At 48.8% G+C, this 18,491-nt stretch overlaps 1 protein-coding gene across 8 annotated transcripts in view; it reads left to right on the top strand.

Moving 5' to 3' along the window:
• The window catches only part of LOC120817311 (teneurin-3), a 109,975-nt gene extending 92,451 nt beyond the window's left edge, over positions 1-17,524 (top strand). For 5 of the 8 annotated variants that reach the window (XM_078102028.1, XM_078102026.1, XM_078102025.1 and 2 more), the window contains 10 exons: positions 869-889; positions 3,550-3,782; positions 5,092-5,246; positions 8,125-9,002; positions 10,033-10,208; positions 10,600-10,835; positions 11,502-11,798; positions 12,985-14,596; positions 14,899-15,029; positions 15,541-17,524. In XM_078102028.1, coding sequence (XP_077958154.1) covers positions 869-889; positions 3,550-3,782; positions 5,092-5,246; positions 8,125-9,002; positions 10,033-10,208; positions 10,600-10,835; positions 11,502-11,798; positions 12,985-14,596; positions 14,899-15,029; positions 15,541-16,293 — 4,492 coding nt within the window. In that variant the 3' untranslated portion in view covers positions 16,294-17,524. The remainder of the gene's footprint in view (positions 1-868; positions 890-3,549; positions 3,783-5,091; positions 5,247-8,124; positions 9,003-10,032; positions 10,209-10,599; positions 10,836-11,501; positions 11,799-12,984; positions 14,597-14,898; positions 15,030-15,540) is intronic. The other 3 variants (XM_078102030.1, XM_078102029.1, XM_040173382.2) reach the window with 1 other exon arrangement.
• The last annotated feature ends 967 nt before the right edge of the window (positions 17,525-18,491 follow it).

The following is an 18,491-nucleotide window of genomic DNA, read 5'->3' as shown; positions in this document are numbered from 1 at the left end:
AGCCTGAAGTTTTGGACCCACTCTCTCGTTGAGCTGAACGAGAAAATGGCCGATGTAGTACAGCAGGACGTCAGCGTTGGGATAACAAGGAGCAAACAATGAGACTAAGAGGGGAAATGATTGAGGAAGCCCCCTCTGTGTGCGCTGACGGGCCCCCACGGGCCAGTTCTCCTGAGCAGATGTGCGTGTAGCTGTGAATGCGAGGCCCAGTGGTGCTGTAAAGGAGCGTGTCTGCTCAGCAAGCCTTTCCTGGATAAATAATGGTTTAAGGAACTGTTTGTCTCCAAGCAACTATTTCACAGTGTGTGCAAGGAGAAAGACGCTTCTGTGAAACCTCGTCGTGTTCCATTCGCTCTGACATCCAACAGACACCGGAGACACATTTAGTCCACATTTAGACGACGGTAGCAGTTTGCAGGTTGTAACCAGTGCTGATTCACAAGTGCATAATACACCAAATCTTCATTGCTTGCAGAATATCTGCTTGTTTCCGATCCGGTGCTTGAACGCTGTTAACGTAAAAGACGGTTTGGAGTCGGGCCTCAGCGGCCAAGTGGTCGAATCAACATTTCAGTAATAAGGGGACCAAGTGGTAATGCATGGAGCTTCATGGAGATCCTCCTCTCCACCTCCTGCCAGCCGGACCGTCATTGCCGGCCACTGTGTTCGTCCTCCGGGGGGTGGGGGGTTCTCTTGCTGCTTGTTTTTTTTTTTTCCTCACCAGGGTTAGTGTTTAAAGCCGGTAAGTCTTCTGTATGAGAAGGAAACTACTACTATTTTTACTACTATCCTCATCCTTTTACGATTAACCAATTTCACTGTGTGAATTTCTCTCCCTCTCCTCCTGCTCCCCTGTATCCTGTCATAGAAATAAAGACTTTAGACACAGGTAGGTGCATGGTGTCCGTGCACGTTGCTTTAGTTTTCTTCACTCATCTCCATCTGCATCATCCTCTTCAGTTATTTTACAGTCGCCTTTCGTACCGGTGGTGATTACCGCGGGTAATTATAGCAACAATTATGGCTTAATTACATCTAAACCGGAGGAAGCTGCACAATGTGTGTAGCGAGGGAATTGCATTTTACATATTTAAAGTATTTCTAAGTGTAAATGTAAAGAAGAAAGTTAATGCGTTTAGTGCTGTCCCATACAACCCCCCCCCCCCCCCCCCCCACACACACACACACACCATAAACAGCCCCACTGTGGAGCATGCAGCATAATTACATTACGATGCTGTTTGGCAGATGCTCTCATCCAGACGGGCTCATGCTTTGTATTCATGATTGAGACAACGTGAACAGATCATGTGAAGATGCAATTAGGTTGTCCCACCGCCCCACAGGGGCCGGAGGGGTGGGTGGGGGGGGGGCACGCAGAGCAAACCACAGCCAGGTTGTCTGGCTCTCGAGGTAGTCGATGTGGCCACGGATTTATTTGACGTGAAAATATGTTTGATTTCATTTTAATTGGACATCTGAACTCATTTACCTGATGCAGACGCAGCAGCGCTTCCCTCCGCCGCGTTCGGCCACGTCAGTGGTCCCAAACTAAGAAGTACAGATGAAAGAAAGAGCCCCCTTCCATGTTCCTTCATCGTCATTGTTTTGCCCTCCTCTAAATCGTGCTGCTCGGACGCTGTAGAGTTCAGATCAAAGCCGCAGAGCACACGAGGGGCTGCGACCCCGACATCGGTCACCGGAACACATCCGGCCTGGACCGTCCTCCGGGGTGTCATTTGTGTGGCTCTGCTGATGCTGCTGATATATATGAGGACGGAAATGTCAGCCGTGTCAATTGTATTGTCATTTACTGTATGGTTAAGTAGGAGGGGTCAGTTAGTGGTTTAACCAGCAGCGAATCGGGTAAATAAGGAAACCGCGTCGAGGGGACACGTGGTGTGTTCAGGAACAATAATGTCTCTCGGTGGTTTTGAAGAACACAATCCCCGGTTCATGTTTCACAGAAAACCTCCTGGATGAACGCTCCGCAGCCTTCGCGCGGCGCTCACAGCATCACGCCAGAAAGCTACACGGATTTAGAGAGAAGCCATCTAAAATTAACTCGGCCTTGATGCGTCTGAAGCGAACGTGGCAAACAGGCTCACGAGTTATCGCGACGCATCCGGGTGGCTTTTCCCTCATTCCTTTGAGACGATCCGCTTGATGTCTCTTTTTTATTTCTTTTCTTATTCCTTTGTTTTGAGGCCGCCTCCCGACAAGTGCTGGATTAACCAATCGCGTTGTCCAGATCGCCGCCAGTCGTACGTCTCAGCATGAGAAGCTTTAGATATGACTCCTCTACTGCAGGGCGGCAAACATCACACACGTGTTTCATTCTGAGTGCCCGGCCCCCCCCGAGGGTCACTCACATACGTCGTTGTGAATTCTCCGTACGAGCTCGATGGGCGTTTGCTTTGACTCATAATAGCCGTGCGACTCCATCTATAAAGGTGTTTCATTGCCACACTTATGTTGCCGCGGCGTCACCCGACTTGCAAAGCCGACCAGCGTTGACTAAAGTGCCGTTAAGCCGGAGTACAAGCAGAGAAGCCGTGTTTACGGCTGTGCTGCACGCCGCTGTGTTTCATGTTAACTGCCTCTGTTTTTAGCCCTTTAATGACACTTAAGCCCCCGTCTATGTATCAACTCTGACCTAATAGAAATTTGTTTACCGGGAACTCACCGAAAATGATGATTTAATTGGTTTTCTTCGAGTCTAAATATCAATCAATCGGGGGCTTGTAAAATAGTTCCTTCTCCTTGACACGTTTGCTCTTTGAATCATGGATTCATAATGAGACGCACACAAAAAAAAAAAAGAAATCAAATAAGCAGAAACAGATGCAGTGCTATTAGTTGTTGCTCTTTGTGAACATAAGCCATAAGTCAATTATGTAATTTCCAGAAGCTTTTCCCAGCAGGGGAGCGATAACAAATGAAACGATCTGGGACACAAGTTGCTGTTTGTGCTTTGCAAACAGGAAGCCCGCTGCAGGGTTTCCTGTTCCCCCCCTTTCAGCCTCCCATGTCTCACTTTCTGCATCTTATTCCTCATTCACAAAACGCTGTTCACGACATTCAGTTTGTTATCCACGTGCATGACAATGTTGCTACTTGTTTAAACTTGATTAAAAGGTTTGTATGTCAAAGGATTGGAAAATAACAAATGGAACAAAATTCACCATTTACGGGATGTTTTGGAAAATAATTTTTATTAAACATTAGCATTAACTTGCCTCCTTTAATGTAATATACGGCGTTATGCAGAATGTTAGCGTTTAAACAAAGCTATTTTCTGTTCGCTCTCTGGAGAGGTACAATTAAATAAATGATATGCATTTCACTAAATGTTTAATTGGGGGTGAAGATCAGGCTTAATTTGATCAGGGCCCACGTTGTTTCAGTTATCTCGCATAGTATTGATTTATTTTACGATGGTGGTAAATCAGCCCTAATAAATGACTATTTGGCTTCGTTGTTAAAAAAGAAAGCCCAAAGGAAGCGGACGGTGTGTAGTTTACAACCCAGTCGTTTTCTTGAATGCAGCAACAACCCAGCGCATCGCTACTACCTGACCACCGACCCAGTGAGTGGGCAGCTGTACGTGTCCGACACAAACTCGCGGCGGATCTACCGGCCCAAAACCTTGACCGGGACCAAGGAGCTGCAGTCCAACGCCGAGGTGGTGGCAGGAACCGGGGAGCACTGCCTGCCCTTCGACGAGAACCACTGCGGCGACGGAGGCAAAGCGCCCGAGGCCTCGCTCACCGGACCCAAAGGTAATAACGGGGTTTAATCTGCATAATCTACGGGGGGGGGGGGGGTGATATTCCTGTTCCTACTTGTCTTCCCACAAGGGGCTCTTGTGAAAGCAAAGCATCCGGCGCTTTAAGTCTCAGAGAAGCAGTCGATGACCCGCCAACGGCAACCTGCCCACATTCAAATAGCACGTGGCCCTCGGTGCCGTCAGTGCTCGGATCGCTCACTTCTCTTTTACGCTTGTTGGTGCCCTAAATGCCGGATGAAGCCGCTCAGCTGGAGAGAAGGCAATCTGAGGGAGGGACTAAATGGTGGAAGCCCAAACCGGAGGAGAAACAGCAGACGGCTCCATCTTTTTTTTTTTCCACCTCTCAGACGTTTGGTGAACTTTGCTCCGAGGTGACACTTTTCATCTGTCTGAGACTCTCAGACCGTCAAATGGCCGGCCGCGACTCGCCGCGGGCTCCCTCAGCTCGTAAATGTTTCAGCAGAAAGTAATCTCGGGCGGACCCAGCCACAGGTCAAGCCCAACCACTCACCTTCTGTAGGAGCTCTTAAAGAGAAATAAATGGTGTTCTCAAGGTGAAGCTGATTTTAAAGTCTTTAAGAGAAACGAAAGGAACATTTGTGTCGGAATCAAAGCCGAAGCCGCGGCGTTTTGAAAGCGGTGTGAAAAATAACAGATTGTGAGGTACGATAGAATGAGTGCTGGTCTCCATTAAGCGACGCCAGAACGCAGAGGGATGGGAAGGGGGGGGGCGTTCGGGTATTTTCCCAGTTTGGGACAAATGTTTTTTTTGCAGCTCCACGCTGGCTCCTGCTGCGAGTCACAACTCTGAGCCGGCGCTCCGGCGCTGAGAAACAGAACAAAAAACTCTCCGCACTCCGTCGCCATGGCAACGCCCCGTCTCTCACCCCTTTCATACAAAATTGGCCGAAGCTGTCATTTCAGCTCGCGCGCTCATTTATTTCTCAAATGGTGTGCAGATTGTTGATGATTGCCCATGTCGGAAAAAAAGATCTCCAAAAACGCACCACTCATTGACACCTCCGGTGCCCGGGTCCTCTTTTTTAGAGAGGGGGGTTTCAAGTAGTGGCAAGTGCATATATACCTTATGAATACAGCCTTTCCCACTTCTGCCTGCGAAATAATTTAATAGCAGAAAAGCAGCCAGTGAATTATTGATGGCTGTGCTTTTTGCAGTGACCTGAATAATGGGAAGGCAAGCTTGACACATGTATCCATCGTGTTCTGTCCACTGAGTCATGCAAGCAGAGAGGCTCTCATGTGTTTTTGTTATCACCCCCCCCTCCCCCCGATGTGCACAGGCATCGCCGTGGGCAAGAACGGACTGATATATTTCGTCGACGGCACCACGATCAGGAAGGTGGACCAGAACGGCATCATCTCCACGTTCCTCGGCTCCAACGACCTGACGTCTGCTCGCCCTCTGACCTGCGACCACAGCATGGACGTCAATCAGGTGACTCCAAACGGGCCAGGACCGCTCGACGCGGAGCACGTCCCAGCGCCGACCCCCCCCTCCATCGCACCCTCTCGCTCTCCCATGACTCATCGTTGACATGCAGTGTTACATAAGGAAAACATATTAATGCACAACTGATTTCCTTATGAACGCTGAATCTTTGTTGGGAAACTGATTTCCGAGGGCAAAGAAAACACGCAGAGGCTTTTTAATGCGTTTTTTTTTTTACCTCATAATTTATATAATTATTGACAGGGCGGGAAATCTTCGGCAAGCAAGGTGGAAGAGTTACTTAGTATGCTGCCGCCGTCTCTCTGGAACGCTCTGCAATCACATTTCAAATAGAGAAAAATGCTCCTTCTGGGAATTTGAATCATGGCTGCAGAAACTGTGCGCCGTCTTTCCTGGATGCCGTTAGGAAGAACTGTACAATCGGGTTGTTTTAGCGTAATTAATTTACTGTTTGGTAGCATCGTTCTTACTTGTCTTTATCGATGGTGGCATCGCCCTTGGACGATTTTAAAGTGCCTCTTCCCTTAGTTTCGTGGAAGTTGTCTTTTAAAAGATTTGTATTGGCTATTTTATTTATGGCTCTATAATCCCATTTCTGCTAAATTGTGATCCACTTAATTATGTTAGCTTGTGACATTGTTATTGCCGCCTCTCTTCAAATGTGAAATTCCCGGTTGAGCCAAAGTTAAATTAAAACAGTCGGTTAATTGACGCGTCATAGCTGTGGAACAAGCTCCAGTTCCCACACCGACATTATCAGGAAAAAAACTGATTTCTCTTTTGCTCTCAACTCGACAAGAGCAGTGCATTTTCTCTGAAAATACAGGAAGAATTAAATCTGCTGCGATGAAGATGGAGACACGCCGTGTTTATGAGGAGACGGCTCTTCAGGTCGCGGCAGACGACGCGGGGGGAAGAATAATCACCGCGTTTGGGGGGGCTTGTTTCGATGTGGCTGCAGCTGAATTAGCGTCACTCGGGATTGAAGACGTAATAGAATCCTGAATCCTGATACGGAAGCACATATGACCTTTTCTTCAGCCGGGGCCTGAGGACGGCCGACCTCTGTCCCGCAGGACGCTCTAACTCCCTGTGAATGAGGGGACATAAGACAACAGGTGAGAAAGCGTTACAGGAGTGCAGCCCCCAGATAAACGATAAAACCCCCAGAAAGCAGCAGGCTGCAGACGCATGCACGAGGAAGCGGATGACTTCACGGCGTCCGTTATATCTCGACTCTGCAGACGGTGAATTCTCAAGTGTGTCGGCGGTGTTGAGCTGCCGCAGGACGAGCTTCTCCCGCCTCTCACATGTGTGCACCAGGCATTCAACGACATTTTAATTAGGCTTCTGGTGTTCTAATACGGAGCAGCTGACCAACAAAACGCTTCAAAAAGTAGATGGGAAGGACGGCGACCCCCCGACAGCGGATATAACAAACACCCTCGCATCCCTTCGAGAGGGTTAGATAACAACAGCATCAACACAAGCAACAGACGGAAGGAAATTAAACAGCGTTTTGGCGTTATTGAAGCATTTTAAAGGTAAACAGGACAGAGCGCCCGTGTGTGGTTGTGCGCGTTCGTGCGCGGGTGAACACGAAGGCGGAAAAACACGAGACAAAGGATTAAGCTCGTCACTTTCTGCTAATTAACCAAGTCATTCGGTGCGAGCCAATAAAACGATGGTTTTGGCGCCAGCGTGTGATCCTCGGGCACGGCGGCTGCGGAATTGGCTCGGCGCGGTTGGACTGGCGGCAGCCTCACAGGCCGTGTGTCTGGTTATTAATCACCCTTTGGAGAAGCACAATTCAGGGGCGTTTTGACAGTTTCGATCACACATTCGATGTGTCTAAATCTTTTGTGCTGTTACAAATAAAGAGAAAAACAGCAGATTTGTAATAGTTGGCTTTGGTCAAAGTGTTGCTTTGCAATATCTACTCGTTATTTGTTCCAAGATGTGTTTCACACTGCTATATTTTGTATGTGTAGCGTTTCTTAGTTAATTTGGATGTAATTTGATACACTTAATTGACCACTTAATGGGGGTCTCCCCTCGGCGCTCCGGCATCAGTTAGTGTGGAGGCTTCGGGTTATTTTGGCAGCTCTGCTGTTGCTTCACGGGGCAGAACCTCCTGCAACGTCACTTCATTTGATTAACTCAGCAGCAGCATGATAGAATGTAAATGTTTTGCAGGGATAGAGGGCATAATAGAATGTTATCTTAAAACAGCAATGTGGCCAGAAATATCCCTTTTAAATTCATGTATCAGCAGCGCAAGAAGATAAGAGTTAATCCTGCACCCCAAAGGTATAATAAATACTTTTTATTTCTCCCTTCGAGCCAATTTAAATTATATATTCTAAGACAAACTAGGATAGTGCAAAGAGAATGATGTGCCACTAAAGTGTCACCTTTTATTCCTGCAACAGTCACAGTCTTGGTAATGAAATAGATGTATTGAGATGGTCGGATACGAGTGTTCTTCTAGGAGGAAATGTGTTCTCCGTTTCAGGTTAAGGTAAGTTTGGCTTTAAAAAGGTGGACTTTGTCCGTTTAAATTTGACTCCCGGTTCAAATCATTGAGTTTTTCAGCCTATTGGTGAAGTGATGAAGAATATTCATTCCTTCTTCAATCAATCAAGGTCCTTTATTTATAAAACCACTACATTTTTTGGTTGTTTGTGGTTATTGTACTATTATAACGTGCCACATTATTCATGTGTACATGAACTCCGCTTCCTCTGCTCCATCTTTCTTCTTCTTTTTTTTAAGTTTCGATGTGTTTCTTCCTCCCGGTGAATCCTGCGTGGTGATGACTGTGAGCGAGCTTCGGGATAACGAAGACGCGCTCTTGTTTCAGGTGATTCTGGAGTGGCCCACTGACCTGGCCGTCAGCCCCATGGACAACTCGCTGTACGTCCTGGACAACAACATCGTGCTGCGCGTCACCGAGAACGGGCAAGTGAGCATCGCGGCCGGCCGGCCTCTCCACTGCCCGCTGGCCGGCCTGGAGCGCGGCGCGGCCGCGGGCCAGCGGGCCCAGTTGACCCCCATGGAATCGGCCGTTTCCATCGCCGTGTCTTACCACGGCGCCATCTACATAGCGGAGACGGACGAGCGGAAGATGAGCAGGATCCGAAAGGTGTCTGTGGATGGCGAGATGACGCACCTGGCCGGTTCCCCCTCCGACTGCGATTGCAAGAACGATGCCAACTGCGACTGCTACCAGACGGGCGACGGCTACGCCAAGGACGCCAGGCTCAACGCGCCGTCCTCTATGGTGGCGGCTCCGGATGGGACGCTCTACGTGGCCGACCTGGGCAACATCCGCATCCGGGCCATCTCCAGGAACGGGCCGACCCCCGTCGGCAACACGTACGAGGTGGCCTCCCCCGATGCCCAGGAGCTGTACGTGTTCGACGGCAACGGCACCCACCAGCACACGGCGAGCCTGCTCACCGGCGACCTGAAGTACACGTTCAGCTACAGCACGGAGAACGACATCACCGCGGTGACCGACAGCAGCGGCAACACTCTGCGCATCCGCAGGGATCCCAACCGCACGCCGGTGCGAATCGTCGCCCCCGACAACCAGGTGATCTGGCTGACCATGAGCACCAACGGCGGGCTGAAGACGTTGACCGCGCAAGGCCAGGAGCTGGTGCTCCTCACCTACCACGGCAACAACGGCCTCCTGGCCACCAAGACCTCCGAGATCGGCTGGACGACTTTCTACGAGTGAGTACGAAAGAGATCGGAAAGAACATTCTGTGTAAGTCTTGATGTTACTTCTGTGCATAGTAACGATGATAGATAATGCTATTATTATAACTGATAATAATAGGAAGCTATTATTATAGCATTATAATGCTATTATTATCATCACCTTTTTTTATAAAACCACTACATTTTTTGGTTGTTTGAGGTTATTGTACTATTATAACGTGCCACATTATTCATTATAATGCTATTATTATAACTAATGACGGGCTTGTGATCATATCGCGTAGCCGTTTTTTATTTTGCTGCCATGCACCTCACAGTGCAGCCTGATCTCCAAAACCTGTTCATTCATTCCTTCTTCAATCAATCAATCAAGGTCTTTTTTTATTAAACGACTACATTTTTTTGTTGTGGGGTTATTGTACTATTATAACAGCCTGATCTCCAAAACCTGTTTGTAAAAATGTATACGGAAATCTTGAAGATACATTGCATTTTTAACGAGAAATCAATGTTAGATTGTAAGAATAGAATACCAACCCTAACCCTCTCAAAAAATCCAACATGGCGGAAAGACTTTCACTCAAGAATCCAACACGGTCGGCCATGTTGTTCACTCAGGGGGCGTGGTTAACCGCCGCCAGTTCCTACGTATTGTTACGAATTTGTATCTTCAAGATTTTTGTGTACATTTTTACGAACAGGTTTTGGAGATCACGTTGCACAGTGATGGACTTTGCTGTGTGATTTGCTTTTGTGTCACATTATGCTTGAATGACCCCCCCCCCAAAAGCAAAGCAGTCAGTTGAGATTCTAATGGTCCGATCAATCATTTCATTAATCACAGCTGTGTTTTTATATGTAAAACTGATGGCTGATTGGATGTGTCGTCCTCCCATATCAAATATTTGCACTGTGCCTCGGGCATCACGGAGGCTGCGCGGGAACGGACATGTGACGAGTCCCCCGAGTGCGAAAGGGGGCAGATAATCGAACGCACTGCGCGCGGCGGCAACGTCGGCGCCTTGTCATTTCTGTCGAGCAGCTACGACAGCGAAGGACGGCTGATGAACGTGACGTTCCCCACCGGGATGGTGAACAACCTGTACGCGGACATCTACAGCGCTCTGACGGTGGACATCGAGAGCTCCATGACGGAGGAGGAAATCAGCATCACCACCAACGCCTCCGCCCTGCGCTCCTTCTACACGCTGGCTCAGGGTGAGGCCTCGTCCTCCTCCTTCCCCGCCGCCGCCCGGGCGGCTGGTTTTTGTCAGCGGTTATTTGTCATTGTTTCAGGGGTCGCCGGGGGTCGATGTTGAGTAAGCTTAAGTCGTGCATCAGCGCAGCGACAGACGACAGTGTAAGTGATCGCTCGCCCCGGCGTGCGGGTGTTCGGGGTGTCGGGGAGACGCATCAACCTTGCGCCTAAGTGGTTTCTACTCTGTGCGAGGGCCCAGATGGTCGCGTTATCGCCGGCGCATCATTCACGTCCATTTATTTCCTCCAGAGTTCAACCAATAAAAACCCCAGGAGACCCAAATAAAGAGCCGTCGGTTAATCACGTGATCCTCTGTTGCGCGTCTGATGCCTTTATGCTCGCCGCCGACAGACCAATGCAGAAGCGTCTACCAAGTGGGCTTCGACAACTCGCTGAGGATCACGTACGCCAACGGGATGGACACCCACTACCAGACGGAGCCGCACATCCTGACGGGCGCCGCCAACCCGACCGTCGCCAGGCGCAACATGAGCTTGCCTGGGGAGGGCGGGCAGAACTTGGTGGAGTGGCGCTTCCGCAAGGAGCAAGCCCGGGGGAAAGTCATCGTGTTCGGGCGCAAGCTCAGGGTGCGTTTGCTTCTTTTCTTCTTCTCGTTTACCTGCTCGTGGGATCCTTAGATGATCAGCTCGTCATGTTCGGGTCGGACATCGGTTGATGTTTTTTGTCATTATTCATCATGTCATTATTATAACATTTGAAAAGAAATCTACGATAGTTTTCTTTTCTTGAAATTGATGAAGCGCCAGAACGTGAGGTTTCTTCATGAGTACTTGGCTGTCCGTGGTCCAGCTCCTCTTCCTCACCCAATTTGTGATTTATGGTACTTATGGTACATGAACTTAACTTGGGTGGTTACTTTCCCTTTGAGTAATTTTTGTCTCTTCTAAATTTAGGAGGTTATGATTTAAGAGTAACTGAATAATCGGCAGTGCCCCCAGTTAAATGAGCCCTGTGAGGGAAGGCGTTAATCTCTGTGACAATTAGAGGGAAAATGACATGAATGCCGTTTAAAGATCCTCCCAGACCAAGACGAGAGATATCAAAACCAAAGTGTATTCTTAAGACTGCACTATTGTGTGATTAATACACAATTTAATCAACTACTACCAATTATATTGGTTGTATAACTCTGATTAAGCATCATCTGTTACCCGTGTCTTATTATCGTTTGTAGTTGCAGCAGCAGTGGTTGCAGACTTCTGTCTTAGCGCATTGTTAAATCATATCCACAGGTGAACGGACGGAACATTCTCTCCGTGGATTACGATCGCACCCTGAGGACCGAGAAGATTTACGACGACCACAGGAAGTTCCTCTTGAAGATTATATACGACACAGCGGGCCACCCGGTGCTCTGGGTGCCAAGCAGTAAGCTACTGCCGGTTAATGTGAGCCGGACCAGCAGCGGGCAGATCAGTGCCCTGCAGAGAGGCCCCACCACCGAGAGACTGGAGTACGACGGCCAAGGCCGCCTGGCTTCCAGGGTGTTTGCTGATGGCAAGATATGGAGCTACACCTACCTGGAGCAGGTGAGGGCATCACATGACCCCCACCCCCATGTGACGTGTGCAATACAGCAGACTAGTCATTAAGAGCGTGACACGGGGCGGAGGTCACCATAAAGAGGCCTTTAATGCAAAACCCGCCGGCTGCTGGTACATAATTCTGCCTCTAACACGGGTACTTATGCTTTCACACTAACAGCAGGTGTGTGAGCGTCACGCAGGAGGCTTTGGTATTAACACACTCTACTTTGACCTCTTCCCAGCGGGTAAACTAGATGATGAGTATGTGAGTTTACCCGAGAAAATGAGACCACACATGTTTTAAACAACGGGTTGGCTTACCATCTCTTCCATGAGATTTCTTCGTAGTAGGTAATCCTAAATGACAGTGTCCTAAGCTCTGGGATTAGTATAAAGAATACAGTGCACGTGCAATGGAGAAGTATTGAACCGCTGTGTGCAGAGCTGAGGACAGACGGGAAGACGCACCCTGTTACACAGTGTAGGAAGACGCCGCCTGCTAAATATCAATTATGTATGCAGTGATTGCAAGAGCGTATAGTAGCACGCACATGCTACACAAAAACATAAAAGTGTTGAAATCCACCAAACTGATGATCCCTTTTCGTGACGTCAAAAGGCAAAACGTCGTCCATCTCTGTCCCCAAAACACCCTGAAGTTCTTTTGCAGACCGTATTCGACGTTGCGCTGAGATGCTCGGCTGTGAGCGCCGAGAGATTTCATCAGCCGCTCCGTTCGTTGCGTGACCTGCAGAGGCAATGTCAACACTCTGACACGAGGAACACGGAGCGCTCAGGGAGCGCAGGGAACCCGCGTGTCGCAACGGATGACTGGGCATGACATTTCAACGGGGGAGGGAAGACGGGCCGCACTCAAAACTGCGTGCACTAAATTAATTAAACGGGCCTCTGTGAGAAATAGACGTTGAATGTAAACGCGAGTTCCATTGCGTTCTTGTGGGTGCTTACTACTTACTACTTACTACTATATTCACTCACTTTTGAGTGTTTGAAACACACAGACGCTCTGCGTAGTATTTCACTTTGAAATCAAAGCTGTATATTCTGCATTAAAAGGTCAGGGACAGTATGCAGCGGGAATGTTTCTGCAATGCACGGCATTAATCATGTCTTACATATTCATATTATGACCCACGGAGACGGCTTCTTTTGCTCTTGTCCCCTTTAGTCCATGGTTCTCCTGCTGCACAGTCAACGGCAGTACATCTTCGACTTTGACCCTCTGGACCGGCTCTCTGCTGTCACGATGCCGAGCGTCGCCCGCTACACCATGCAGACCATCCGTTCGGTGGGCTACTACAGGAACCTCTATCACCCCCCGGAGAGCAACGCCTCGGTGGCCGTGGACTACAGCGAGGACGGCCTCCTGCTGAGGGTAGCTCACCTGGGCACGGGCCGCAGGGTCCTGTACAGGTACCGCCGGCAGAACAAGCTGTCGGAGATCCTGTACGACAGCACGAGGGTGAGCTTCACCTACGACGAGACGGCCGGAGTGCTGAAGACGGTCAACCTGCAAAACGAAGGGTTCATCTGCTCCATCCGCTACCGTCAGGTGGGTCCCCTGGTGGACCGGCAGATCTTCCGCTTCAGCGAGGACGGCATGGTCAACGCGCGCTTCGACTACACCTACGACAGCAGCCTGCGCGTCACCAGCGTGCAGGGCGTCATCAACGAGACGCCGCTGCCCATCGACCTGTACCAGTTCGACGACATCTCAGGGAAGGTGGAACAGTTCGGGAAGTTTGGGGTGATCTACTATGACATAAACCAGATCATATCCACTGCGGTCATGACCTACACCAAGCACTTCGATGCGCACGGACGCATCAAGGAGATCCAGTACGAGATATTCCGCTCGCTCATGTACTGGATCACCTTCCAGTACGACGACGTGGGGAGGGTCATCAAGCGCGAGATCAAGATCGGCCCCTTCGCGAACACCACCAAGTACAGCTACGAGTACGACGTGGACGGGCAGCTGCAGACCGTGTACCTCAACGAGAAGGTGATGTGGCGCTACACGTACGACCTCAACGGGAACCTGCACCTGCTGAACGCAGGGAACAGCGCCAGGCTTCTCCCTCTGCGCTACGACCTGAGGGACCGCATCACCCGCCTGGGAGACATCCAATACAGGATGGATGAGGACGGTTTCCTGCGCCAGAGGGGCGCAGAAATCTTTGAGTACAACTCCAAAGGACTGTTGGTGCGGGTCTACAGCAAGAGCAGCGGCTGGACGATTCAGTACCGCTACGACGGGCTCGGGCGCAGGGTGTCCACCAAGACGAGCCTGGGACAACACCTGCAGTACTTCTACGCCGACCTGAGCTACCCGGCCAGGATTACGCACGTGTACAACCACTCCAGCTCGGAGATCACCTCGCTCTACTACGACCTCCAGGGCCACCTGTTTGCCATGGAGATCAGCAGCGGCGAGGAGTTCTACATCGCCTGCGACAACACCGGCACGCCGGTGGCGGTGTTCACCAGCAACGGGCTGCTGGTCAAGCAGCTGCAGTACACGGCGTACGGCGAGGTCTACTTTGACTCAAACCCGGACTTCCAGCTGGTGCTCGGGTTCCACGGAGGGCTTTACGAGCCGCTGACCAAACTGCTGCACTTTGGCGAGCAGGATTATGACATAATGTCCGGGAGGTGGACGGTTCCCGATGTCTCCGCGTGGCAGAAAGTTGCCAAGGAGCCAGCTCTTTTTAATTTGTACATGTTCAGAAATAACAATCCAATCAGCAAAGTCCATGAGCTGAGGGAATATGTTGCAGGTAAAAGATTATTCGAGCTTCTATGAGCCTTTCATTTGTTACATTTACTCTGTCTCACCATTCTAAATATATTTAGTTGACTCAATCAATAAGGAATATCCTCACAGTTGTGCACTCAATTGATTGTCTCTTTGATTTAATAATAATATATGCATTCTTATTGGTAATTAATTCATTTTAAGATTTTGAAGCATTTCAGTGACGGGAACGAGTCACTCAACACAAATTAAATTAGAATGTTTCAACTTTACAACTTTACGGTGTGGAGCGACGGTATTTATGCATGTGTTATTCTCGCACAGATGTGAACAGCTGGCTCGTTACCTTCGGCTTTCATCTTCACAACACCATCCCTGGATTCCCGGTGCCAAAGTTCGACTTAAGCGTACCGTCCTACGAGCTGAGGAAGAGCCAGCGCTGGGATGACCTGCCGGTCGGTAACGTTTCGGTGCATATTGAACACGAAATAAACAAATGCTAAACTCCACAGCTGAAATATATTATGATGATCCAAGTGTCAAAGACACAAAAACACATTTTCTATTGTTATTCCCTTAAACTAGTATTTTGAAGGTGCCGTCTCTTAATTGGGTTGCTATGTGTTACAGAGGATATCAGTTTTAATTGGGCCGTATTTCCATGAATGCATAATAAGCACAGGTTTTCTCTGTGTTGTTGTTTTACTTGTCTAGCCTAATATGCTATATTTTGGTTACTCTTCTAATTAAACAATCCTTTGAGGCTATTTAAACCAGGCTTCTTTGCTTCATGGCCTTCACACATAAAGTGTTCCAGTAAAATTGTCATGGGAGATTTATCTTTTTTAGGCTTGAGAACGCAGCTTGAAAAGACCATTATCTCAGACAGGGACGAAGAAGAACTGTGGAGCAGAGTCAGCTTCTGCCATGTTCGAGCGTTAACGTTTCACTGCGCTTTCCCTGCAGTCCATCTCTGGGGTCCAGCAGGAAGTAAGCAGACAAGCCCGTTCTCTGCTGTCCTTCGAGCGGCTGCCGGAGGTCCGTCTCAGCCGAGGTCGCAGAGGTGAAAAGCCCTGGCTGTGGTTCTCGGCGGCGATGTCTCCCATCGGGCGAGCCGTCATGTTCGCCATCTACAAGGGCAGCGTTCACACTCACGCGCTCAACGTGGCCAGCGAGGACTGCGTCACGGTGGCGACCATCCTCAACAACGCTTTCTACCTGGAGGACCTCCACTTCACCGTGGAGGGGCGGGACACGCACTACTTCGTCAAGCCGGGCCTCCCGGACGCCGACCTCGCCGCCCTGCACCTCACGAGCGGACACAAGACTCTGGAGAACGGCGTGAACGTGACCGTCTCCCAGTCCACCACGGTCATGGACAGCCGGACGCGGCGCTTCGCCGACGTGGAGGTCCGCGCCGGCGCTCTGGCTCTGCACATCCGCTACGGATCCACCGTGGACGAGGAGAAGGCGCGGGTGGTCGAGCTGGCGCGGCAGCGGTCCCTGGCGGGCGCCTGGGCGAGGGAGCAGCAGCGCGTGCGGGAGGGCGAGGAAGGGGTCCGCCCCTGGACAGAGGGCGAGAAGAGGCAGCTCCTGAGCGGCGGAAAGGTTCTGGGGTACGACGGGTACTACGTGCTCTCCATCGAGCAGTACCCCGAGTTAGCGGACAGCGCCAATAACATTCACTTCCTTCGGCAGAGTGAAATTGGGAAGAGGTAACAATGCGCGGCGCATTTTCTGCCAGAGAGACGCTGTTTTGGTAGAGACGGGCGGACGGAATGAAAAGCAGCTGTAATCGAGGGTTGCTGTGGACTCTGAGTGTCGTGTGTTTTTGTAAAAAAAAAAAAAAATTCAAAAAAGAAATGGACGAAAGACAAAATATACAAGCGGTCAAAAGCAATGCTGTGCATTGTGACCTGGGGACTACAGAGTAATTGTATAACTACACCAAGCCTTACCATGGCAATTACAGGTCAGTTCCTCTGTTGCACAAGCCTTTTGGACTCCGGACTCTGGAAGTTTTGTCTTTGTGAGAGAGAGAGAGTGAGCAAATTTTAGGTGTTTTTTTATTTATTTAATTTTTTAGTTTTCATCAATGAAAGTCTGACTCGACAGAAAGTATTCTAAGCGCAAAGGAAATGTTTACATTATGCATATCTGCACTTGGCTAGAAGCACGGGAAGGACGAGCCGCGTCCTCGAGAAAATGTTTGTTTATAAAACCAGAGACTTCTGACGCAGGAGACATCCTCACCAAACAACCACTATGTGTACCAGATCCAGCACTGACAGGAAGGGACCGGTTTCATGTTTCAATACCCAACGTCCAGGGAGGGAAAGAAGTACGAACGAAAAAGTACGAAAGTAGAAAAGTACGAACTCTGCTGGAGCGGGAGGGGCACAGGCGTCTCGGTCAGCACAGGGACACCATGTTTTGTAAATTATGCAAGAGTTTTCTGGCGTTTTTTTTTTTTAAAAAAGAAACTGAATAGATGTCTGTATTAGTCATATTAACAGTAATTTATGTTGTGTTTTTTACATGACCAATAAAGTCCAGCGGATTTTATTTTTTTGTTCTTTTATTTTTTCGACAAGCATTTCTTTTTTTTTGCAGTTGCGTTCCTTCTCATTTGGCTTCGTGGGGCTTCCTCACTGTGCTCTGTTCAAGTAAATAACAGAAACCTGTGCATGTAGTGATACGTATTTACAAGTGGTGATGTATTTATAACATGCCATCAACTATTATTTCCACTGAATTGAATGTTGATTGGGCATAACGCCTTTTGACCTGGTTAATATTTCCAATTAATATTTCATCAACACAAATATCTCATGAACCCATGTCACAAAAACAAGGTCTCAGTGGATCCAAATAAAGATCACATCCATGTTCTCGGTAGTTATTTTGAATGTCAAATGCACTCATGGATTAAAATGATATTGGGGTTCTCTTTTTGTGTGTTGTGTTTTTAAGGATTTTATTAGATGTTCTGCCTTTTTTCCATCATCTACCTAATCAACTGTTCCTTTTCACACTGAATATGAGCCTTGGGGAGAAATATATTAGCTGGCAGGTTACTGAGACAATATGAATATTAACAAAACGTCTCAGTATCCCAAAAACAGTCAAAACATGGACAAGTGCTTAATGTGAGAACATTTAATTCCTGAATGTTGAATAATACATTGAGCTCGTGATCACGCTTCTCACGCTCGGTGTCATTCATCAAAGCACAAAGTTCTGCCGATAGAAATCCCAATTCTGAAAACAACTTCACATCAAGGTGTGTTTTTTTTTTTTTTTTCATGCTTACACTTCAAACATCGTTTTCACAGCATGTTTTTTTCTCGCAGCTCTTTTCATGCTGCTGTTTTTCGACCAGCTGCTGCTGTTCCAACATCCAGCAGATCCTTTATGTGGTTTCAGCTAAACAAAGCGACGTCTCTTTGGATGTTCCTGTGAAACACATGCCTTCAGAGTGCTCATCAGACTCCCTCAGGATGTACTTCCACCAACTCGTGATGAAATACCTTCTTAAAGCGTTATCCACCGCTCCTTCACGCTGAAACGATGGACTTACTCAAACCCCCGCTTGTTTTCATATACCGATAAAAAGAGTTTAAAGCCCTGCTGAGAAATCTTCAGATGCAAACTAATCTGACAAACATGAAGCTTTAAATCAAATGTGTATTCCTCCTAAAGGTCCTCTGATGCCCCCTGGTGGTGCTCGGTGCATAGTTCAGAAGGCCTCATCGCTGCACGCTCAGGTCGGAAATGTTTCAGCTCCTTGGTGTTCTCATTTTAAAGGAGCATCACGCGGAAACAGATAAACACTCGTGTGGATACGATGTGCAGGTCGGCCTGTGACTTCAGTGGGAGAGAGACGGCGCGACTGCTCGAGCTTCAAAGACCCGCAC

This window comes from Gasterosteus aculeatus, chromosome 4 (genome assembly GCF_964276395.1).
Source record: "Gasterosteus aculeatus chromosome 4, fGasAcu3.hap1.1, whole genome shotgun sequence".
Classification (NCBI taxonomy): domain Eukaryota; kingdom Metazoa; phylum Chordata; class Actinopteri; order Perciformes; family Gasterosteidae; genus Gasterosteus; species Gasterosteus aculeatus.
This window is presented reverse-complemented; position numbering and strand designations above follow the sequence as displayed.